The sequence below is a fragment of the Dysidea avara genome, chromosome 4, assembly GCF_963678975.1.
Source record: "Dysidea avara chromosome 4, odDysAvar1.4, whole genome shotgun sequence".
Lineage (NCBI taxonomy): Eukaryota > Metazoa > Porifera > Demospongiae > Dictyoceratida > Dysideidae > Dysidea > Dysidea avara.
In genome coordinates this window covers 19,918,640-19,944,676 of record NC_089275.1, presented here as the reverse complement: position 1 = coordinate 19,944,676, position 26,037 = coordinate 19,918,640, and the positions used below count along the sequence as shown (strand labels likewise).

General features: G+C 36.2%; 1 protein-coding gene across 2 annotated transcripts in view; it reads right to left on the bottom strand.

The window, feature by feature from the left end:
* The window catches only part of LOC136254137 (uncharacterized), a 35,963-nt gene extending 10,647 nt beyond the window's left edge, over positions 1-25,316 (bottom strand). Inside the window, exons 1-5 of one of the 2 annotated variants that reach the window (XM_066046814.1) lie at positions 25,164-25,316; positions 21,863-21,954; positions 12,974-13,201; positions 3,939-3,979; positions 2,444-2,485 (exon numbers count right to left, since the gene is read on the bottom strand). In XM_066046814.1, coding sequence (XP_065902886.1) covers positions 2,444-2,485; positions 3,939-3,979; positions 12,974-13,201; positions 21,863-21,954; positions 25,164-25,243 — 483 coding nt within the window. In that variant the 5' untranslated portion in view covers positions 25,244-25,316. Of the gene's footprint in view, positions 1-2,443; positions 2,486-3,938; positions 3,980-11,154; positions 11,591-12,973; positions 13,202-21,862; positions 21,955-25,163 lie in introns of those variants that run through there. The other variant, XM_066046815.1, reaches the window with a different exon arrangement.
* Positions 25,317-26,037: the final 721 nt, after the last annotated feature.

Below are 26,037 nucleotides of genomic sequence, written 5' to 3'. Positions count from 1 at the left end.
CATATGTACTGTAATTTTGTAATTGTAATTTTTTAACCACTCAGTAACCAAATGTTGATTTTCAGTGGAGGCCTGGGAGCAAAAGAAGAAGAGTACAAAACACAAATACAACTTTAGATACAATACCAAAAATAAACTTGCGCACACACAAAGCCAGTACAAAGAATTAATACCAATAAAAGATGAAATAGTAGTAGCCTCCACGACAGTGTAGATTGTTCTACAGAACACATCCACGATAATAAAAGGTCTTTCCCAAAATTGGTATACACCCTGGGAACAAAAAGACGATTGGTATTACAGCCAACACAACCAGTCACGTCTTTAAGAGTATTGAAAATATCTTGTAAGAAAATTAGTGTATGGACTTAAAAACTTGAATAGCAGTAAAAACTACATCAACAAAAACTACATTGCTTTTCCCTCCTATGTCTTTCTTCATGTCCATGAACTTGCTGACCACAGCATGCTATACACTGTTTAATGCTAGCTGTATATAGGGACATTCAGGAAACAATTAATACACTGGTATTTGTTAATCGTTAACTCTGATAATATTAGCTGAGCTACTGTACATGATGACTGACTTGACACACATGTTTAGTACTGTGTAATAATATCAAGCACCACCAGCACTTCTCATCATCATGTTAGCTATCCATAAATGGATTTATGAAAAGTAAACAGAATTAGTGTAAAATAATTTTATTGTGGGCCAGGTTTTCTGGTTAATATTTTTATGGGAAAGTACAAACATTCCTGATCACTACTATACAGTACTACTGTATTGTATTAGGGCATGCAGGGCTTCTGATACACTGCTGTGTCACAGATAAGGCAGACTATTCAAACAGAGTTTATCCCTTGCTGCATGAAGCATCGATATTAATGTATGAAAAACCTATTCTGAACTGCCATACATGCAACAACTGGCTTCATTCCAATGTGTAAGGTTGTTTCCTCAATTCAAAATATGAGAGGACTTTCTATGTAAATGTGATTTTCAGTGGTTTTACAACTGAAATTTTGTTTTACATCAACTGAAAGATAGGAGTGGTAACATCTTATCCTTATTAATATGGCTTCTTCAAGGACTTGTGGCTTATAGTTAGCCTATTTTCTAAAGCAATTTAATTGCTACTGCACATCCATGTTTATCTTGAAATGATTTTGTATGAATTATTAGTTAGTGCTGTAGTCTTACCAATACAGATCTGTTATCACCAAATCAGCTGTACGTCACTATTATACTAGTGTAAAAAAAATATGGAAAACAGAGATCGCTGAAAAGATAAAAGAAACAAGTGTCAAACATAGCCAGTATGTTAAACACACACACAGATCTCTACTCGGAATATAATATGTTAGAGGCCAATAGATTCCATAAATCAGGAGCAGAGATATACAATTAGGAATGATACATGTAGTAATACTAATGGGGTTACCATTAAGTATTGCCTTACTGTAGTGTAGTTCAGTTATTTGTGTTAAAATTTGTGACCAGTCCTCGGCTGGCATATGGGCACAAACTACACCCCATCACATAACAAGTCATATCTCAGTATCAGAATAGCTTGTATTCCAAAATTAATTGAATGGTGTTAGTAAGGATAAAAAAACTGCATCACCATAGTAGCATGTTGATAGTAGATACACTTTATCTGCTCACAAGCCCTGCTTTCGTAAGGCCGGTCAACTAGTTTGCAGTGTCCATTAAACATGAATTCAAAAGGGAACCTAATTCTGCAGACTGACAAGTTACATGCAATGAATTGACCTTACTTGAACCATGTCTAAAATATGTGACTTTGAAACAGAACAAATTCCTGCATATATGTGTATTAGCTACTATAAACAGGATGTAGTGACTTTATTAATAATAAACAAACTCATACAATACCAAACATAGAGACGGATGCTCCTCGTACACTGAACTAATCATATGGGCTGTACTTGGCTGCCTAATGTTCAGTGTAGATTGTGCCTAAGGATTTGGTTGAGTGATGCAATCCAGTACATCCTTCACTTTAGTCACCTGATGTTTTCAGGTCACCAATGAAGCTACATATGTTAATTGCATTTCAGTAAGTGCCCCACCTTGGTGGAGTATTGCACAACATCTGCACAATGCACCAAAATTTTAGAGTCATGTAACATTACATTTGTCATGAGGTTAATGTGGTCAACTTCTAATGTATGTAGTTACACACAGAATAAATGATGCAATACTACAGAGCTGTTAGTACGTAGTTATGTAATGTGTAAACATTAATTCAGGGGAAAATCTCTAATACTGAATGCTTCTCACTAATTAGTTTTACCATTTTTCCCATTCAACAAAATTATTCAGCCAGACAAAATTCATTGTGTGGAACCATGGAACCCTTTAAACCCGATACTGGATCTACTATGGTGTACATGCAAGCATGTGTGCAAATTTCACCTTGGATACAGGATCTTCATTCTCTGATTGATGGCCTTGAGCCTAAGACACAACATTCACAAAACACAATTATTAGCTGAATTAGACAAAAAGTCACTTGCAATAGTAGGAAAGAGTCCCCTACCAAGTAATTAGATCAAATCTTTTATAGCTTCAGTACACACTAAAAGCAATTTAGATGCACAGTACAAAACACTGTTAACAAGAGTTCTTTGGTGGATTTAAAGAAACGATATCAGTGAGCATGTAATATAAGGTAACAAGTTATTGCACGAGGGGAAAATGAGATCAGGCCAATTATGATAACCAGCAAAAACAAGTAGCCCATCTGCAGCAACCAGTTAAGGTGACAGTGGGAATGTATTAGGCTACTTGCTAGAGCTTCTATGAGATAACAACTGGTTTGACAGCAGCAGCAGTAAACTGACTGGTTCCTGCTTGTAGCCCCAAGCACTAAAGGTAAAGTGACATCATAGGTGTTTGAGCATTCATGTGTGAGATAGTTATCATAACTGGCTAGGCCGCAGCGACAGGCGGACCACACTGTGCATCATTGAGCCACACATACACACTAACATAAATTGCACACTCATCATATACAGCTATACACACAACATATATGTGACTGGATCTGCGAAAACCGTTCTTATCGCTCAAGACAGGAAGTTTGATTTTTTCACACAAACACAAAGCTTAATGAATGCACTATCAAATTTCACTGTCACAGAGTAAAGTGGTCTGCTTTTGCTGGCTGCTTTTTTAAAACACAGTGGCGAGCCGTACGAGTGGTCTGGAGTCTTGATGGGGCCCTGGCCAACCAGGAGATGGCTGTGTGTGGCTGTGTGTGGCTGTACAGCTCCGTGATGTTGGACAATGACCTGTGCTATACATTTCCTTTCATTTTAGCCAGTTCTAAGCCCTGAATGGCCCATAACTTGGCCTAATTCATCCCAACAACACGTTCCTTTTCAATTTTTGAACACCATCTTGCCCACCTTCCAGGGCCCCTGCCTCCCACCTTTCTGGAGCTTGCCTGATACAGACAACCTCGGTTTAAAAGCTATCTAAAATGGCGGGAAACTTACCTGTTGACTACTTCTTCAGTGGATGATCTGGAAGGTAAGAAATTGCTGTAAAACGTGTGAAAATTTGGTAAGCGTAGCTACCACCACTGGCCAGCTACAACACTCTGAATATCTAAAGCTGACATTTCTCAATACTTTTAAATGGGCGATAAGAACGGTTTTCCCAGAGACAGTCACATATACAGACACACACACCACAGACACACACACATGTACACAGACACACACTACACATACACCAGGCTCCAGATGGGAAAATGCTGACACACTACCTAGAGGTCAGTAATACATACAAATGTGCCATGTGTGGCATACAGGCAACTGTTTAACAAAAACACATTACTATAAAAGAAGTAATAGTTTAAGTAGAGCTTCTTCCAGAAAACATGAATACATACAGTCACACTTACAAACAAGTCCTTATCAGCCATTCCACCCTTGCTAACATCACCTAAGTTGTACAAAGACAATATATAATTATTGCTAACTTGCAACAATGCCCATACAAAGATATACAGTTAAAGTACAGTATGCAAAGTAATTCACACCTTGAAACCCATCAGAAAGAAATTCTATAAGAACTTTATCAAAGCTATAATAGTACGGTCTCCAATGGCAACGGATGCCATATTAAGGTACCCCAGGTGTCAAAAGTATCTCAGTTTCATGAGGTAGCTATTGATAGAGTAAAGTGACCACATTCCCTTAATTCAGTGTTGCATAATGACTTTAACAAACAATACCTGGCTTAACAGTGAACAATGTTTGCTACCATTAGATAAATATATTCTAGCCCGAAGTTGTGAAACAGTAATGGCATCATGCTTGAAACATGATGCTACAACTAGGGTTTGCCACCCTACAACAGAAACAAACAATGTTACGTGTGCTGTTTTGTATTTTAAGTAGGTCACATGAGATGATAATTTGTCTTCTTTTTTTTGTACTTCAGTGGAGTAAGGCTCTAGTTGAAAACAAATATGGTAAAGAGTGAGGCAAGAATGAAATAATAAACCACCTCTGTTCCACACATGTTTATATAAGATGAGTGTCTCACAAACTATTAGAGAGAGCTAGATAAGGGAATATTTTTTGTGCCTGAAGGTCACTTCTAAATCCTGTTATTGGCACATTCAGAATATAACCGCAAGTTATGTACAAACAGGATAACAATTTGTGGGGGCAAAGCCGCAGTGGATTCCAAACAATTGTACGTATGCAACCACACAGACACTGTTGAATCATTGAATCTTGAGTGTGCCTGAGGCTACGAATATAGTAAGCTCTTTTTTCAAGACCTTGTTTCAATATGGAAGATCACAGGCAAGGCAGTATTGTCTATCAAATTTCATTTTGACAAGTCAGCTGTTCACAAGCCCATTAACAGATTCCATCAAAATGCTAAAAATGTGGCTAATGATTTACTTGTAACTGCTAATACAAATTATACTGTTAATTTGTTTTAGTACATATTTCTTCATTAGGTAAAACATTACAAAAGCCAACTAATTCACTTTGAACAGAAATTTAAAGCAGTAGAGCATCTCTCCAAATATATCTACCATACGTGCTGCCAAATAATCACTCAAAGTGCACTTAATTCACATATAGAAAATCTAATAAGCATAAAAGAATGAAATGTACATTACAAGTGAAACCATACACTCTTAAATACATAGTGGGTTTGTAACAATATCTTGCTTCTTATGTTACTTGAACATGTCAAGAAAATCACAAAAAGTAAGTGTACATTAATAATTTCATTAAGAGCTTATAGTTATTACTGTCAAGTGGTTTTGTTTACCAAAGCCATACTAATATGAAGCCATTCAGACCACATAAATTACGTATATTAAATTTATATATAGAACACACTAAAATCATTTTACTAGACTGTATATATTACTGATACAGAGTTAAACTGCACAAGTTTAAATAATGCCCGAGTCACAAACTGAATTGTCTTAGTGGGTGACTTTCTCGTATGAAGATATACATCATTCTGATTATCAGACGTATACAGAGTGGAATCAATATGCCATACCACTTGTTTATTCCATACCACTCTGGTCAGTACCAGTACTCCTATGACTCATGCAGGAGACATGATACTAGTCCCAAATAAAGGAGAAAAGCTAGCATTACAAAAAGCACAGTGGGTGGTTCATCTGATTTCTGCAAGCGGCATTGCACCATTTTACCACCATGCATACTAAGTGGACAAAGTAGTAATACAAATTTCACACTTCTCAATTTACAATAAACTTAGTGAGTCATGACTACTAGCAGGTTTCTGCTGGCGCCTTTTTGTAAACTTAGCAAGTTAAGTTCCATTACATCATGACAATATTATACCATGTGATCCACAGTGACTGTTTGTGCTAGAAAAAAACTGGAAGTTCTACAATAATAATTCATGTACTCCTGATACCAATCACATGATACACTAGTGACCAGTGTATAAGCTATTAAAAAATTGTCAGCAAAACACACAAACACTCACTACTAAAAAATTTCTAAAGCTATTAAAGAGCTGAACAATGCATCATAAACAATTTCACTCATAGTTATAGGGCATGGGCTGAAGAGGCATTCAATCATGATCTTCACCACTATATGTGTCTGAGAAAGCTTTTGTAGATCAGTTTTCTCAGCAAGCTTTATAATAACTACCTGTATCATAAGCACACTGGCAATAATATTCATTGTTTGCTTTTCTAATAACAGCATTCATTGTGAAAGTTATTTAACAGACCAAAGAAATAATATTATACAACATACAATCTTAATGTACAAAATACTGTACACATCTAGCAGTGCGTGACATTGAGGAACATAACGGTGTCTAGCCATATTATTGATCGCTTTAATATCATTTACAAAAACATGTCTAGAACAGAAATTAAGCAGCCTTGATAATAACTACCTGTATCATAAGCACACTGGCAATAATATTCATTGTTTGCTTTTCTAATAACAGCATCCATTGTGAAAATTATTTAACAGACCAAAGAAATAATATTATAAAACATATAATCTTAATGTACAAATTACTGTACACATCTAGCAGTGCGTGACATTGAGGAACGTGACATTGAGGAACGTGACATTGAGGAACGTGACATTGAGGAACGTGACATTGAGGAACATAACGGTGTCTAGCCATATTATTGATTGCTTTAATATCATTTACAAAAACATGTCTAGAACAGAACTTAAGCAGCCTTGTTAACAACACCACATTGTGAAACCACCAGTGTATTATATTGTTAAAAAAACAGATGACTAAATTTGGTATTTTCATAAACATCTTCAGATATTTTAAAACTGTAAATGAAAGAATTTGTACAAATGATTTAAACATTACATATAGCTGTGTATCTGGAGATGGTCCATAGAAACTTCCAAATGGCAAGCTGTAGGCACTGAAACGCTTGAATTAGTCTCCAACAGGTTTGTAACTTTCACTCCACACTGTTATGTTAGATGACCAACTACTAGTGTCACCAATCTCATATTTTGCTACTTGTAATTTACTACACACCGACAAATGGGATAACCACTCCGGGCCTTATCACACACTAAAATTCATTGAAAAGTATGCAGGCACTAGTGGCGGATACAGGGGGGTTGCAATAGTTTCAGCTGAAGCCCCCTCTGAAAATAGGCGTGTGCCCCAAATCAATTTACGGAGTGGGTAAAACGACCTAGTTTGTACACTAACAGCCAAGTGCGTAATTCACATTTGCTGTAATAAAAGCTATAGACCTAATGTATAGTTAACCATTTGATGCCATCCTAGTAATAGGCTGGAAGGCAGGTTCTGCATATGCAACAAGTGCCTCTAAAATAATTATTGTTTTAACGATTTAAAGCTGATTGCTGCTAATTCTAAACACCTCACTTGTATTTTTAAAGGTTTTAATATAATGGTAAGATTTAACACCTGAAACCCCCTCTGAGAATTTCTAGATCTGCCACTGGGAAGAGCTAAATTTGGGCCAACAAATCTTTGATACTGTGTCAGTGATGAACCATAACCAACTATACACAATAATGATATACAAATCTGCAAATGCTTTCAATTTAGCAATCAGTGATTACTAATAATTGCACATTATAGCATATGTGAACTGTGAAACAGATCACACCAAACTTAGGGTCACCTAAAAACACACAATACACACCCAACTAGATTACTGATATACATGGTAGCTTGTATGTAGATCTGGCATGGACAAAATTATGAAACAAACACACCCACTCAATACTCGTATGGCAAAAGTTATAATCACACGACACATTTGCAGCAAACAGAGTCATGATGCACATATGAGGGTAATTACATTTAACATGTTTCACTGCTTTTGAGGGCAACCAAAGTGAAGGGTGGTAGCTACAACTCTGTGTGTGTATGTGCTGCTTCAAATCAATAGCCCAGAAGTTATGGGAAATATGATTAAGAAAAAAGCAAAATAATGCCTGGTTTGTACAGGATAATACAACCCTCTATACCATATATGTAGCATTAGGTTTCTATTGACAAAATCCTAGTACACAGGAATACGATCAACACAACTAACTGGTTACCATTTATAGATACAACAAGTAAAGCTCTTCCACGAACTAGTTTTAGTTTAACAGATTCAGAGTTGGTAGTCATATGCAAAACCTGTTAAACATTTAAAAGGTTTCAAATATGTCTTTACTTTCTAGAACATTTGGACAACATATTAAGAGTATGCAGAAAGCATCATGTGTGTTATAACCTATACTCTTTTCTTGGAAAATTCCCTACCAGACATGTTGCAGCCTTACTTAATGAGATATTTCACTTTCAATGTACTTCTAGTTACTGCTACAATAAAGCTAGAAGGATCTGCTTCACTAGAACTCAATACTTAATGTAAGAACTGCAAAGCAGCAAAGCTCTACTTTAAGACTTAAAAATGAAGATTTCAGAAATAACACAAGAATGTATGCATGAAACCATATTTAATACATCATATGAGGGTTTCCAATTAGGTGTTGTAGGGCTGCTTTAAGTGTATATTTCCACAATGAAACTGGCACATCATTCTCATGAGATAACACATAAGCTATGTAGGTAACTGACTTCATGATACTTTGTGCTCACAATTCACTACTTAGGGTATCCATATATGTGACAGGATGTTATTGAAAAACGTGAATAGTTGTGAAGCATGTTTTATATACCTATAATGACCAATATATAGGTATGTACATCTCAAAATGATGTACTAAAACATACAACTAAAACTAACGTGTCTGATTTATCCTACTTTGAGAACAACCCTGATGTATTGCATGTTTTGTTGCAAGGTCCAATAGCATACCTTAAAACCCGCAGTACATTTTTAGCATAGACAATGTGTTCCAGTACAATTAAAAGGAGAGTTATTAAAAAAAATCATGCACATCACTGTCTTTGATGGCTATTATATCTCAATTAGCAATGAATACACTATGGCCTCTGTGGAACTAAAAGCATACATATAAATGCAGCAACATACACCCACTCAAAATACCAGCTCTTGCATATCTAATTTCCTTTCAGTGCTTGCTAACACACACATCTACACATTAAGCTATTGCATCCAATCTATTCATTTCCTATCCATAAGTGTGTGTATACTCTATGCATGCTCAAAATACATCACTTCCATTCTATCACATCCATGCAGTACCAGTTAAATTCGGCACACAGAGCTTTTGTCAAGTAGTGAAGGTTCTAGAAACAAATTGAAATGAGCTTGCATAACTTCATACTTACACAAAATGACACAGTCTATTCAATGCACGCAAGCTGCACCACTTCCATGCTGTGACGTCAATGTTTGTACAAACTGAATATAAATTCTAAAACCACGAAGAAAAGAGCAGTGGACATTCTAGAAACAAGCTATTGCACATGCAAATACTTCCACACTATCACATGAATTTACAGACTACACAAAAACTCTAAGGTACCAAGGTACCAACCAGAAAGAGGCTTTTGCCGTCTCATATGCTTAGTGCTTGCAAATCAGCAAAAACTACAACATGACTTGCATTAGCTTCAGTTTCTGTATACGTATAACATGAGTAGAAAAATGAGATCTAAGCTGACCAACAGATAGCTGTTAACATTTACTAGGGAATACATACTAACAATACAATGCACCATTACCATAGCAACCAACACCTGTTGTTAACTTGTGATTGACAATTGAATCAATTGTGGTAATCACCCAGACACTTGATATACTCTATTTGTAGTCATATAGTGATGAAGTCAAATTCAGGGTACTGCAAATTCAGTGACTTGAATTAACAAACAGCTCTAAGTTTGGTACAAAGTAGTCAAACAACAGGTCATCCATGCATGTCAAAATTCGTGTAGAATAGAACATACATTATACATTTAATCGAATAAGGTAACAAAAAGCTAATCGAGATCATGTTCTAGCCCGAAAAGTCCCCAGCCTTCAATCAGGTAGAATGGACATTTATTCATGCAGTAAATATCTTTATAGCTTGTATCACCTTAACTATCTGATCTGCACATACACACTTAGTCCATAGAGATATATGGAGTAATAAAGTACTAAACCATTTGTGACAGAGTATCTATGATGCAATGTCACTTGTATCATAGGTTACCTTTTAAAACTTATGCAAAACATCACGGTCTCAAATCTCAACCACCAACCAGATCTCTATACTACACTGCAGGATGCTGCTCCTCTCTTGCCCATCAAAGACTACCACAACAGCAGATAGAATTGCTTGTCAATGAACAAAGTTTTATCAATATAATTCTCCTAACTATAGAAAGTTGTTGAGCTATGAATCAAGCCAATGTCTTCTTGTAGAAAATTCAACATGTTAATTAAAATAATGTGACACCGGTTACTTCAATAGTGGCAGTGTCAGATCTAGAAATTTTCAGAGGTAGTTTCAGGTTGAGGAAGTTTTCAATAACCGTCAGGGGTGGATCCAGACTTTTTGAAAGGGGAGTTCCACTCTGGAATTACAAGCTTCAAGCCGAAGACCAAAAAAAGGTAACTACCTGCTGTTGAATGACATAATGCTGATTTCAAAGACAAATGTATGAAGTTTGGCCAGTAGAAAAAGTTCTATATAATACACTACGTATGTATAACTCTTGGTGATGTTATCACCCACAAGATCGCGAATCGTCACCCACATGAATCGTAAATAAATTAGGGGCATGCACTATTTTCAAAGGGGGTTCAGCTGAAACTATTGCAACCCTCCTGTATCTATCACTGAGTGGGCATATCAAAAGAAAATTGTAATTATGTCTGTGAAAAAAAAAAATATCAGGAGATTTAAATACATGCAATCCTGTTCTGTTATAGCAAATGGCCAGTGCATACAATTAGTGATGGGTTAATTTTGTTAGAACGTATGTAGCAAATGTGTCATTGACATAAAATATATTACAAAACTACGTATAAATTGTATATAACTGAGATTTGAAATTTTCTAAATACACAACTGAATATTACAGCAAACAGTTTTGAATTCCTCAAGGGGATACGAGAGCTTGCTTGCTTGCTATAGTCATATAGAAACCAAGTATACAACACAGTAGCTTACAGTAAACTAGGCTTGCGTATTTCAGCCATTTAATTCTGCATCCATGCTGTCCAAATACTCCTACCATTATACTGCTAGGTCTGCTTTTGTCCTCTGGAGATTTGATATATCCATTGTCACTCTATGTAGCGTAATGCTGTAGATTGATACTGAACCTGTGACTTGCTAGCTGTATTATACACGAGTATCAAGTCCTTAATTTCAGCCTATAATTTTTTAAATGTTCCCCATACCTTGTCAGTTGTGTTACTAAACATACGTACTACCAAGCCTAACCACCTTTCTTACTAACACAGCTTATATTGACACCCAGCCAAAATGTCATGATATATCTGCATGTATTCCACATTGAAAAGTTCACCAAGTACATATTTACGTATACTATTACAAATAGATAACTATGTGCCAGTAAATATGCAGGAAAACATGCCTGGATTGTAAAAGCAGACTATCCTCTTAAAATACAGGCATGTTTTCCTGAATTCAGTCATGAAGAAGTCTTCAATACCGACAATAAAATGATAGCCCTGTACAATGAACCACCTAAAACATATACCATGAAAACAACATGCCATTATAGGAACAGATTGCTTGTGCCGAGATTTCGAGATTTCAAAATCCCTTGTCAACGTGAAAGTTTGTCATGCACTATTTAATACTATCCTATATAAACACACTATGGAATAGGAACACTTTATAACAATGTAACACAACATCACATGTACATAACAGTTCAATGATGTAATGCATGAAAGGTTTCCTTTTATGTACAGTGAAATCAACCTTCATATATATTGGAATCAATATAAAAGAAGGCCTTCTACTCTTTTCAGTCTTAAGTATGAATTCATTTCCCACCTCAACATAACATGCAATGCACAGATATGCAGTATATATTTTCTATTCCATGTTTGGATAATCAATTTCAACTTATCTGTTGTTCATCATTAACATGCTTCCCAATCATCACATACATGTACTACATGTACACACACACAACATCACATAGTAAATGTTTGTGTAATATAAACATGAAAAAGAAAAGAAAAACAGAACAAGGAGTTACATGCACATGGAATTGACAGCTTAAACGACATCCCCAATGCCAATGTGAAGGAGACAGATGTCCATTTATAGCAAACAAAAAATGCTATAAACATACATGTAAATAGTTACGTGTGTATCATCATCATATATGCTACAAACCAGCTATTATGATAAAAAATCTCATGCATCAAATCGTATTAGTTTAGCTGGACTATCAAGATTTTGTTTGTCATGCAGGGAGAGAAGCTATACAGCACTACCAATTATTGGAATACACATGTTTTACAATTAGTGGGAACTTATAGCAGGCACTGGTAACTCACCATTAACACACAACACCAAGCACACCACCACATGCAAACATACACACACCACACACTTATACAGACTACACTATCATAACCAACAAACCACAACGCAGGCCTGTTTATGTATGTATGCAGGTAATACATGCAATTGAATTCCGGAAATCATTACAAGGCAGGATCTGTAATAACCATACTCAGACTATCTACCACACAGAAAGTGACTAGCTGTTTAATGATAATCATGTAAGGACAAACAATGAGCATGCATGTGGTACACAAGATTAACACACAAACATTCAAGAATTCCTTTAATATGCCAACGATGCATGTTAGTTTTCACAACTGGGTAACACCTTTCTTTTTCACTTACCATGCCATTCTATATATAGAAGCGTTTTCCAGTTCTTTATTATTTTCTCATTATTGACACCTCAAACCATTAAAGTACATCTAACTCATCTTACCATGTTGATAATCCACTGGACGTTCACCAATGTTAAATACTGGGTTGGTAGGGTTTACTTCATTGATATTATCAGCGCCGTCATTAAATGCCACATAATCCACAAACTGCTTGTCTTCTGCATAAAATTCACTATTTCTTCTGCTGTTTGGTAACAGGTTGTGGTCTTTGTTGAAATAGCGGACTCCTTTCACCACTTTATCATCATCAACAGATGCTTGAAAAGTTCCTAAATTAATTGCAATATTAGGATAATAGTCCATCAAACAATGGGAAGATATTCAACTACATCATAGTAGGGTTTCATTAAGTAGGCATCTCCACTAAAACAAGATTTATACTGTTTCACCTCCAGTCTATACCCACTAGCAGCTGCGACCACACACATGCAACTTTACTTTATATATTATGTAATATGAGATAACAACAAACTTTGGCATTAACTTGTGGTTTTTCATTGCCAAAAGGCACCATGGGAATGATACCAGTACAGAATATTTTTAGAACATGGCATCACAGACTTTGCAACCATAAAACCAAACTTTCCTGCCTAAGCAAGAGGTTGAAGATAAAATGAGTCTGGTAGTTAACCACAAGTTGTCAGTATTGAGGGTGGTCCAGTGCCCTCTTTGGTTACATCATACACCTGGCATGCAATAAACAGGAACTTGGTTGCCCTATAGACATACTGTACAGAACTGTAGCACAGGGACTATATATAATTTTTGCTTAGTTGCAGTCACAAGATCTTTAGTTAAGCAAACAAGAAGTGGTTATTCAGACACTTAATTTTATGCTTAAAACTAGTCAGTAATATTGGTTCATCTATGATATACGTAATGTTAACTGCTATTAATAGATGCCTGCCCACATATCTAGCCACTTCCTCTCCACACACGACTGACCATTGCTGACTGTACGAATAGAAAATATTTGGATATTCCTGCTCTCTATAAGATTTTCAACGTACGACACAAGCTTACGTACGCTGGTTCTTTCAAATGACATCCACATGACATAGACAGTTGCCTTTTAAATGTAACTCGTTACATATTATTTACAACTGAACTATTTAGTTACAGTTACATATTACCTATGTAATAAAGTAACTATAATAATATTACATATTATATTACTGTGTCCACAGCCTTAAGCTGTCACGTGTGAAACTACCACCTTATCACATGACATGATTGCGTTGTTGGACAATGTGCAAATCTTGGTTATAAGCAAGAAGCTGGTGAATAAGCTACATTCAGTAGGCTTCGTTACTTCGTAGTGGCTAGGTGTCACTCAGTGGATTACTAACGAGATAAGTAACTTCGTAATATTACGTAATATTAGACTCGTTACAGTAACTTTATTACTTAGGTAACGTGTTACATTTGCAAGTAAGTAACTTGAGTTATATTACCTGTTTTTACAGCATATTTCATTATATTACTTCGTTACCACAAATGTAATAATTATTACATAACGCATTACTTATTACCCCCAACACTGTCTATTCTACTGGACTCGCATAAAGTTTGTTCAAATACCTTTTTCAACCACTAAAACAATTAGTATACCACACATGGAGGGCTCTATGTGTCTTACCTCGCATATTAGAGGCACATACAACTAACTTAGCTTTAGTTCTTTTAATGGCATGACTGCATAATTAATCAGTTGAACTCTTGTTATACTATGTAGTTTTTCCAAATATGTGCAGCCTTAATACCTTCTTGTTTGAAAGCGTGCGCATTGGAAAGCGTTTCTCTTGGGTAACTGCAACTCTGCACTCGTTGCTATTTACAAGCATTATAAACCAAAGAGCTAAAGAGTTGGCAAAGCTAGGGTAAGCAAGCAAACTACTGAAAGGCTATAGGCATTAGATAATGTAAATGCATACAAGGTGTAAAACTTATCAGTGTGTGCTATTCTACATAAGAGGCTAGGGGAAAACAGACAGATGCATTACCAGTGTTACCAGTGCACACAGTGCTTGCATCATTGTTAGCAGGCAAATTATTGTCGATAACAAACTACACTGTGGATTTAGTCCAGTTTCTGTGAGTAGTGTGAAAATTTTATGTCTTGTGGTGAATGGTGATGATTTCTAAAACACTATTGTGGTTAAGTCTGGCTATAAAAAGCAAGAAAAAAAATTGAGTCCAGTAGTCCAATCCAGTGAATGGATACACAGTTTTCTATTCTGTGCATACAACGCTTAGCTAGTTTTGTTTTGAGTGTTCTTCATTTTACAAACACTTCCCATGTGTGATATTTGAAAAAGAAAAAATTTAGTAGGTGGTCACTAATTCGATGAGATTTCTGTAGTTTGGTTTCATTTGAGTGCAAACAATGTTCAACAAGTATTGAAACTACAGTAATATAAAGTCCTACCCACAAGTTAATTGATGTTAAAGCCATTCATCATTTGAATTGTCTTGAAGCACAATGTTTGGAAACAATCAATTAATGAAGGTGTACATGAATAAAAGGCTTCTATTCTGACATCACACAAGTTTTCCATTACTTAGCTACCAAGCAGCAGGAATGCATGGAACCGTTCAAGTCTTGTGTTCCTGTAAAAGTCAAATCTGGAACTATTAACCTTAATACTGTTAAAATGTCACTTTAAGTTTTCGTATCATATATCTAAAAATTCTTTATGGGTACTTTAAAATGTGAGCGTTACATATAAAACCACAATTATTACATTGGTTTTGTTCTGGTTATTGATAATTGACGCAAAAAAAAACAACAACAGCCAAGCTGTGAAAAAAGTGTGCAACTATCAAAGGCCTTAGTGAAACGTTGCAAAGGTGGTGGCTGTAATAATGTTAATGCTAATAACGTCACCTTTAATTACACAACTTTTTCACCCAGGTTATCAAAGGTTGCGGCACCCTTTTTTCACAACTTGGCTGTTTACTTTTGCTTGCATTACGTGCACCACCAGGGGAGGAGTTGACATTGTGTGCCAAGAGTGGAATTATTCACATAATAGCACACTTTTGTTTGAGAACTGAAAATTTATGTCCGATGACTGAAATGAAACACGTTCTACGATGTTTAGCATAACAAATACTTATAAATTTGGCAGGTTTTCGGCACTGAAACTGCTAACAAATTATTAGGACTGATGGGAAAGTATGCAGATCATGAAAGTTTTCAACAACTCTTAACACTAATACACTTCAGGCTTTAGAGCTGCAATGCATGAGCAGTTATCCTCTACCCCAAAGGCTACACAAGGCACATGATACATGATAGTACAAAAATAGAATTGTTTTGATGCTAGTCAGGAAGCTAGTCACTTGACTACGGCATGCATGCAGTCAACACCCATTTAATTGACATTCATTAAAAACAGGAAAATTGGCTTCAACTGGTGAATCCTTTAATGTACACCTTTTATGCACACACGTGTTAATGACCACTAATTACCACTTAGTTTGTGTTTGTTTAACACAATACGCATCTGGTATGCATATTGCTAACCATCTCCTTGAATGCAAAGCCATCACAAATTATTGTGAAAGTTTAGACTGAACACAAGGCCACACAGAATGCCAAACCAATTTATTATAATCAGTTTTACAAAAAGTGTGTAGCTATGTAGAACTGTAGCATTCACTGTGATGTTTCTGAAATTCATGGCATCAATAAGGTAAGTGAAACATATATGATAACGTGTTGGCACAAATTTATAATAAGTATAGCAGCGCAGGTTAATCAGTAATGACCTGAGTAGCTGTGTTTTAGTAACTGTCTTATCAATGAGTTCAGCTTTTACAGGCATTGTACTTAAACTAAAACCTCAAGTAGAAGCTGAGAGATGTGCCCAGGTTTAGACTAGTGGTGGCTACAAGAAACAGGGAAAAGTCCAGACGATTTAGGTTAGAAAGTGAGGGGACTTAATTTGCATAAGTTAGAAGTAAATTTGTAGTTGTTATTGAGTTAGTAGTGGTAGCTATTTTATTTCAGTGGTGGCTGGTTCCAACCACCAAATGCTGTGGGCACGTCCCAGGAATTGTGTACATATATCCATCAAACTGATAAAAAAAAAACAGTATGTCATGTAGTTGGGGATTTGGAAGTATGGTAAGTAGGTAGGCACTTTAAATTTGTAAAAGCGATGGTTAGAATTAGCTGGCATATGACATGCCATCAGTTGGCTTTCCACTTGTGTTAATATAATTTAACTCATACAAGTACAGGATTATAAATCATGGAATAGCATATTGCTTACAGCTGAGAAAACTCTAGTACCATATTTCAGTTCAGGTATTAACAATGTAGAAATTAGCATCATAACGAGTGATTACAGTTCGTAATGAAAATGAACAATTCTGGATAATTGATAAACAGAACTACTGCCTTATAAGCACAAATTTTGCATTTTCTAGGCAGCTAGTTGTTCTTCAATTTCATTCTTCTGTTTGTGAGGTATACACCTGGTTGGAAGACTGGGCATGGTCAACAAATTCCATTTTTATTGGTGCACACAAGTAGAAAGTTTTCACATGTATACAAAAGTATAAGCCATAGGTTTGCAAGATCGCATATAGTATTTGTGATTAGTTTGAACTTGCTATAAACGTAAGTAAAACTCTTTAAGTAATTTCCCTTGCCAATAGCACATGACTAAGTCACTGCTCCAAGTCCATCAATCAATTTCATCTGTTTTGATATACCACTAAAATAATAATTACTTTAGTGTGGTTTACTCAAACTCACAGGATGTCATGAATAGGTACTATATAAACAACAACATACCTAGCATGCCACATATAACCTTGCACTGCAAGCATGTTTCCCCTCAGTGGAGGTGGTAAAAAGGTCTTATAAACTTCTGCAGATCGGGTAACACAACTTCCTCCATTAACGTCTATTACATGCGTGACAAATGCAATGAATCTGCATACTAGCATGCTATTGTTTGGGTGTGCATTTACGTGCCTATGCATAGCAGACGGCAGCAAAACAATATAGCCTGCAGCATTAATTGTTCCACACAACAAAGACATTTGTCTCAGACTTACTGAATGGACGCACACGCATACACAAAAACAAGGAGTTTGCATACTCCTTTTGTTAAGCATTATCAAAACTAAAAGTATTACCATCACCAGTACCCACATAGAATCAATTGCTTCCTACAAATGATCTTGTAAATTAACTTTAGGACAGTAAACGAAATTAAGAGATGGCTCAACCAATACAATTAAAGGCACCCACTTGTTACATCACATGCTTTTACATATATCCCTTTGTTCACTCACACACTTAATAGAACCCCCAAGTATATAAAGGATATGCATTCAGCTTACATGTTGAATTACCATTCAAATCAATATAAACTAAAAGGTTTATATCCATGGATTCTTCTTTGCCATGTGACATAACAGTTAACTAGAGTCGCATCCCATAGCCTAAATGTTGACCATGCAATAGTCACCAAAATTTAGTTGCACCTTGCATCACGTAGATTGTAAACAAAAACGTTAACAGCACCATATTAGTATGAACTGTAAACCTTATTGTATTATATTGCACAAGCTTTACAACTAGAGACAAAACAAAGGACTATACTGTACAAGCCATTGTTTATGTAATGTAACAACGTATTTAACTGTAGTTAAACAACATTAATTATAGTGATGTGATAATAGTGAGATAGTAAGCAAGCGCATAAGTGTACTTACGTTATATTTGTCACACTTTATCAGCTGAATGGTCTCTGATATAGCTAGCCAACCCAGGAACAGTAACTAACCTAATACTCAGAATTGCGTTAGCATATATTCATAGTCAGACTGGTTTATTCCCCTTGCATACTGAAACTTTAATTTAGTAATAAACGAGTGATATCATTCTGCCCTGTCTACAAGGCAGGCAGAGTGTCTACAACATGAGTGTATCTTAGAAATGAATGTGCAACTGTTGTTTATGTTTTTTAATAAAAGTGTACCAGTAATCTTATAGAAGATAACCAGGTCTGTTACTTGGCAAATTGAAAATGGCCAGACGTACGATAATAAGTTCAAAGGCATAATCTATGCTTCCAACAAATTAAGTGTTTCACTTATATAGAAAGTGAAACAAATATCACATTACTGTACATCACAGCTTAAGTCATTGGTAAGAAATGCCATGGGGTACCACACAAATCCTGATGGAGACACATTGGTTTCATGTAGGTCACGCACCGACCTCTTTATAAGACAAGCGAATATTCTAATAGAGCTTCAAGTACTACAGCAATGAGAAATCAACTGGGACCAGTGTAAACTGACTTGTACATACAACTTGGTTAACATAAAATTAACGTAAACTGAAAGTTTCAGTTTATTCAATGAGGAATAGTTTTTTCCAACTGAAGCCTATGCTTTCAAGCATAAGAGCTGTTTGCATCCTTTATGAAAGACAAGCCACTTGACAGCCTATTAATCTACTAAGTCTGTACTTGTGTATTTTATGACAATAATCTTTTAAAGTTGATAATAATATTAAATGTCAACTGCATACAACTATTACAACTGCAAATAGTACATGACTCCATGACCAGTACCACACAAATAGATGCAAAATATTAAATCAACAGGGTGGACGCATGTTTAGATGTTAAACAACCATCGGTACCCATGTATTGTATCAGTTTGAAGGTTTCAGTTGTGGTTTCTGTATCGACGGGATGTATGTGTGGAGCTCAGCACATTACTCTTAACAAAGTTATTGTACATGTTACGAAACTACAGCTACAAAAAAGGGCTTGCAAACCTAACAAAATGCATTTTTGAACAGCAAAACATCGTACTTCTTATATTTAGGATGCTTCTTCTAACAAAGTTAACACTTTAAACATGGATCCACCTTACAAGCTGTCCGACTACAAAATCTAATTAACCAATGGGAGTAAATACATCAAACTACACAGGAAGCTAAGTGCGTTGCTACATCCCTCGCTCAGACACAATGCTAATTGATAGCCCGACTTGCTTTGTCAATGAACACTTTCCCTGCTTCACTATTTCGACTGGTACATAATTGTCTACAATCCATACACTGCATGGTGTATACAAACAAAGTACTGATAGCACATGCACACACAAGGATATATACCTACACACTAACATTTCACACAGACATAAAAGTTCGTGTTTACGTTAGTAACAAGTCTTGCCACATGCACTAGTGCCATAATCTACTTACAAAATAATGCGGAGCATTCCTTACACACGTGTTCATGTGTGCAAACCTCACAGAACTAAATGTAATTGCAAGTCTACACTCAATAACACAATTAGTCAATAAGGTGGTAAGGGACTGATTGGTACATTGGCAAAATTCATTCATGACTTAATGTCCTAATTAATGTATTCGTGTTAGGGAGTGTCTTACATAGTACACGGAGAAATGCAACAAAGAATTGATTAATAAAGATTTCAAGAAATACAAAAATACAGTGAGAAAATCTTACCTTAAGGAATAGTGGTAACACAACATGTATTGCAGATACAAGCTTGACAAATAATGCAATACATACATATGCTCAAAGACGCACATATACATACACAAGTCTGCTGTACTGATTCCAATGACACTCGAACAACAGCAACATGTGTTTAACACCGACTAAATGTACGGCTGCTGTTATTGCGACGCAAATATGTGGCACAAAGTGGAAGTCTCATAAAGAGAATAAGCGAAATGATTTACACATTTTTGGGAAATAGCGCAGCACGTACACATCATGGTATGCACTTGTCACGTATGAATAACAAAGCAATGGTGTAATCATTGCCAAGTGGCACTATACATAATTATCATTGGTCCATGGAAGCCGTCATGTCAGGCACGACGTTGATGTCAGGTTGACATCATCACCATTTCCTTAAGTGGTTATGAGACAGAGTGGTGCTTGGTAGCGTAGAGCTTTTTGCGACCTTTTTTCTTAAATAGCACATACAAACAAATATGAACAGCCTTATTAACACCACAGTGAACCTGTAAACAAAGCACATGACAAGACAATGCAAGGTGTAAAATGGTGCAAAAAGCCACTCAAAAGCACTAGAATGAGTGACATCATCACATGCAAATTGTATTGCATTAGTCTGCAGACTCAGCTGGCTCCAATACTACACTGAATGACACTGCACAGCATGTACTAATTTACATACCTACTATACAGCAGAACCTCTCTATTACATTGGATCATCCAGTAAGCACATATAAATTTTGTCATATAGACACTATCCAATTTCAGAAGTAACGTTAATTGTGTTAGAGTCAACCCTAAAATTTTATCCCTATGAGTCCAGATTTCAGGATTTCTAACCATTTAATGGATTTCTAATTGGATTTCTGAGATAGCTTGTCCAGTAGTCTGAATTTTGACAGTCATTTAAAGAGAAGTTCTACTATATACAACATGTTCCTCTACATATCTTTCAATTGTTTGTCACAAATAACAATACCAAGAGTACATAATAATAGAGTAGGGAGGAGAGTGTCTAACTTCAGTGGATTCACCAAACTCACTGCGCTCAGACCTTGCACAATCAACTATAACCACCAAAGGTGACAAATGGCTTGCTCTATGAAGGAGGTTGTAGCACTTCTACTGCAGAAATATCAACAGTCTTCTGTTCACTTAAAGGTACTGATTTATTACTAGAAGTTTTATGGATTGAAGTAGGAGGGTTGGAGCACAGTGTGTTTGTATGGATTATATTGAGAGTTAGACACTCTCCTCCCTCTTCTATTATTATGTACTCTTGCTTATACTAACCATATATAGAAATTGACACTTTACACATACAGAATTCAATGGTAAGTGATAATTGCCTTTCCCTCTTAAGAATATGTTATAAACAAGCATGCAACTTTACCCTACCGATTGTTGTTGTGCCTGTTGGCTTAAAATAGATTTGAGCATATAGTGCTGCCTCATCTTCAGTAGCCACCTCTGTGTTGTCTTCAGATTCCCTACCAAAAATGAAACTAATTCAATAAAACAGCTGAATAATAGCTGAAGTGATTTCATACGAAAAAATAAAATCTTATGCAACAAGTGAATACCTCTAAAACTGTACGGCTATAATAGCTTACAACCTTATAAGGAAACAGGTGGTACATGATGTAACAAACTAACAGAAGAGAACTGGCTGGGAAAGATACCTCTCTTAGTACACAAGTGATCTTTTAGAATGATTCACTGTAATTGCAAATACCAAAAATCCAGAAACACTAGCATGAATGTGGCATGATCAAACTTTCATCACAAACAATGTGATTCATAGTATAATAAGTTCCTTTAGCCATCTACTCTTGCAAACCGTCATCAACAAACTTGTTGCAACTTTTGCTAAAAAAACATGATAGTTAAATGCTTCTGGACTTCACCGTATGCTGCAAGATTTTTAATACATACATATGCATGCTGAGATATACAATATTTTCAAAAGTGACTTTTAAATATTTGATTATAATCCACAATTATATAAAGGTACATTTTATCATTTTTTTCAAGGATAAAACTTTTTACAAATCATGAGGGGAAGGAGCTTTATGATTTATTCTATTCTCAGCGGGAAAAAAATTTAAAGGTATTATTTTTATGGAGTTGTATGAAGTGGAGACTTTGCACGTTTACAAAAACATTTCACTTATAAACAAGAAAGCTTCGATGCACATGACGAGTCATGAAACATTGTAGGCTATATGGACTCGCCGCAATATTTCTAAGGGTACTGAGCCTAAACTGAGGCAGTCACACCCACACAAGCCCCACTTGCTGGATTTACCTATCCCATTCAAACTATTCCGTGAGCATTGTATAATCGCAGAATAGTTAACTCACTAGATGTAGTGCTTTTATAGTTGCTTATATTACACAAAGTGATAGTACTTGAATGATCTCATCTAAAAACAATACAAGTGGCCACATGCTGTTAAGCACATGCAAGTTTTGCTAACACTCATAGAGAAGAGCCCCCGGAAGATTTCACTGTAAGGAACAATTGCAGAGTAGTAATAGAGACTTAGTTGTTTTATGCTACTATTACACTTGCAATTACACTTTTACATGTTTAATAACATTGTGGTATCACTATGTAAACAACATGCCAGCAGAGTTTCTTAGCCCACAGCAAACAATTTCTTTTGTAATTTCTACCTATACCAGGAACCTGACAGTTTTATGATGGTGTGGCAGTTGGTCACATGATCACAACTATCTTGATAATGTGCTCGAGTGCTATGACATGTGCAGTTCTGGCAAACAGATTTTTGCATCAAGGTACTTGCTGATGAACTTTTAGTTTTACTATAGTTTACTATTAACAGTAACATTTTGAGATGATGGTACTGCTTTAGTCCACCAGCACACAGAAACGACACCAATTTTGATAAATTTGTGTGGCGAGTAAACATTTCAAGGAGAAACTTTTCACAAACAGCTGTTGATTAACCAACAAATACATCTGCTACACAGTAAAAGAACCTTACAACATAGAGTTTGAAATGTATATAAAGTGTATAAAGGAAATTGCATAAGATTAGGGAAAATAAACAAAATCGTAACACCAAAAAATAACCCTCACTAATCTTTGTCATAAAGCAGTTGTTAAATCAAACAGTAGGACTTAGATTAAGCAAACAACATTCTGACTTAAAATATCAACCTCCTACTAACGCTACAGATAACCCTCCATTATTAATATACACTATGCTTGCATATTTATCAACAGGAAAAATGGGTAAAAAATGCAAAATGACACTAACTTGAAGACCCCTTCATAGCATAACCTAATACCTAAATACATCTTTATGAACGAGACGAATAGTAGCATGGGAGGGTAAAGCAAACAGGAAGCAAAAAAGTCCCTACAGAATCTGTAAAACGTAACTGTTCAATAGGTTCAAAGCATTCCAAGCCACTACTAATTATAGTAGCTTACCTCAGCTAGTAAATTTTATACATAATCACACTTGCAACATGTGCAATAATTTTACACAACACTTTAGCTACTTCTTTTGCTGAATGTAAAACACTAACATCATATTTAGTGCTTCATCTTTCCACCTGGTATAATAGAGGCCATATAGTACAAAAATAAAGCTTGGACAGGTTAAAACGTGCCAATGCTTAGCCCACTAAAGTTAAGGAATCTCTGTGATGAAATAAGGTAATCAGATATCACAAGTGGTGCTTTCAACTCTGACCACAGCTGGACATGAATTGCATATAAACAAACCACAAACTTCCCCCATGCTAGAATATGTGGGCAGCTGATGCCTACTAAATGTGTGTGTCCTGGAATGGATGAAACACCACTTCACACAGCCCAGCAGACAATTAGTGTTTGTTGATAAACAACATAGGTGCTCTCCCCGAGTCACGAGCTCAAGGAGCACTGATGTAATTATGTAATTATCGCAGTACCATTACATCAGCAACAAAATCAGCTGTTTAATTACATTAATTAATTCCTAATTTGATTTGTCACTACACACATACAAGAAAACCATTGTTTACAAAAACTGCACACTAACATCCGCATGCTTAACCCTCCAGGCCTGTAAATGGCAAATATGCAGACAAAAATACCATCAAACCAACATGCTCATGGACACAAAGGAAACAAAATAGTGTGTACACATTAGAAAAGCATCAGCCCCTAATTCTGCTAAGCTGCATCTAGCAGATTTGATTTGTAATTTAAACTCAAACCAGTCGGCATAGCCGCTCTTCCCTGGTTGAGGGAACATACATACACCACAAGCACATGACAAAACACAAATACATACACTTGCAACCATGAAAGTACATACAGTATACATACATAATATACACACACGATCAATCTAATGTTTAACTGTGCATTTTCTATTTCTTATGCCATTCTGTACTGGGGGTGGTAGGCAAGGGCTTTACATCTAACCCAGCAAAACCATCAACACACATTTTCTCACACAACACGCCCATTTTTGACAGACTGAAAATATTGGAGTTAGGAAAACATACCCAATGCACCACACACACTAGTACCAGTATTCATTGTTTAATTAAGCTATTGCACTAAACAGAGTTACATCTCCCCACAGCTTAAAATTTAGCCGGTACGAAAAAAAATTGACAGGTTTTCTTGAACTGTGCAAAATTAGCGAACCCAATACTCGTGATATTTTTTTACCTTTCACTAAAGTCTGTAAAGTCATGCTGAAGTTCTAAGGAGGTCTTATCCTCGGTCTCATCTTTGTTAGCGTCTCCCATTCCCAACCGGCAACGGTAAGCGGCAAGTTCTAAATACCACAAGTAAAAGTGTCCGGGTCATGCGTTAAGTGAATTCATGGATATTATTATTGCGTGTACTGATGATTTGTCATTGGGTGTGTGACGTGTGAGGAGCACAAACTGGCCGTACAGTTCAGTGAGTTATGCAAAAGCACAAGCTTAACGTCCTATTTATGTTTGTGGTTTAAGCGACATCACGAGTAGTATCCAAACTGAAAGACGAAGCCTACGTAATTTGGAACATGGAACGGTGAGTTTCCGGATGAGTGACAGTATAAAAAGATGTGCAGCTGATCATAAGAATAAGTAACAGTTGCTTGACAAAGAAAGTGATAATCACTACAGTCCAATCAATCATCAGATCTACGATTCAATGATTCAAAGAACAGTTATGTCGTATAACCGTGGAACAACTCGTTTATGCTTGTTCGTCCTTTTTCTGTGCTTGCAAGTTGGCTCGTTTGAAGCGAGATTGTTGAGAGTGGCTAAACAAACTGCAGTCGTCCTCCCTCTAGACAACAATGGGTTTCCTCCCGTGACGAACACTCCAGACACTGCGACGACTCGAAGCACGCAGACCGATAATACCGTCCCACCAGAGCCTCCTAGCTGCCAGCCAAGCCACCACCAGCTAAAGTACTATAGTGGATTGTACAATGCACGCAGTGTAACAACGAACTTCAATGGCAATATTCTATACTATGCCCTCAAGGCCATGGATGAACACAATGATACAAACAACAGTTCTATCTCAGACCAGCCAGATCCAGCAA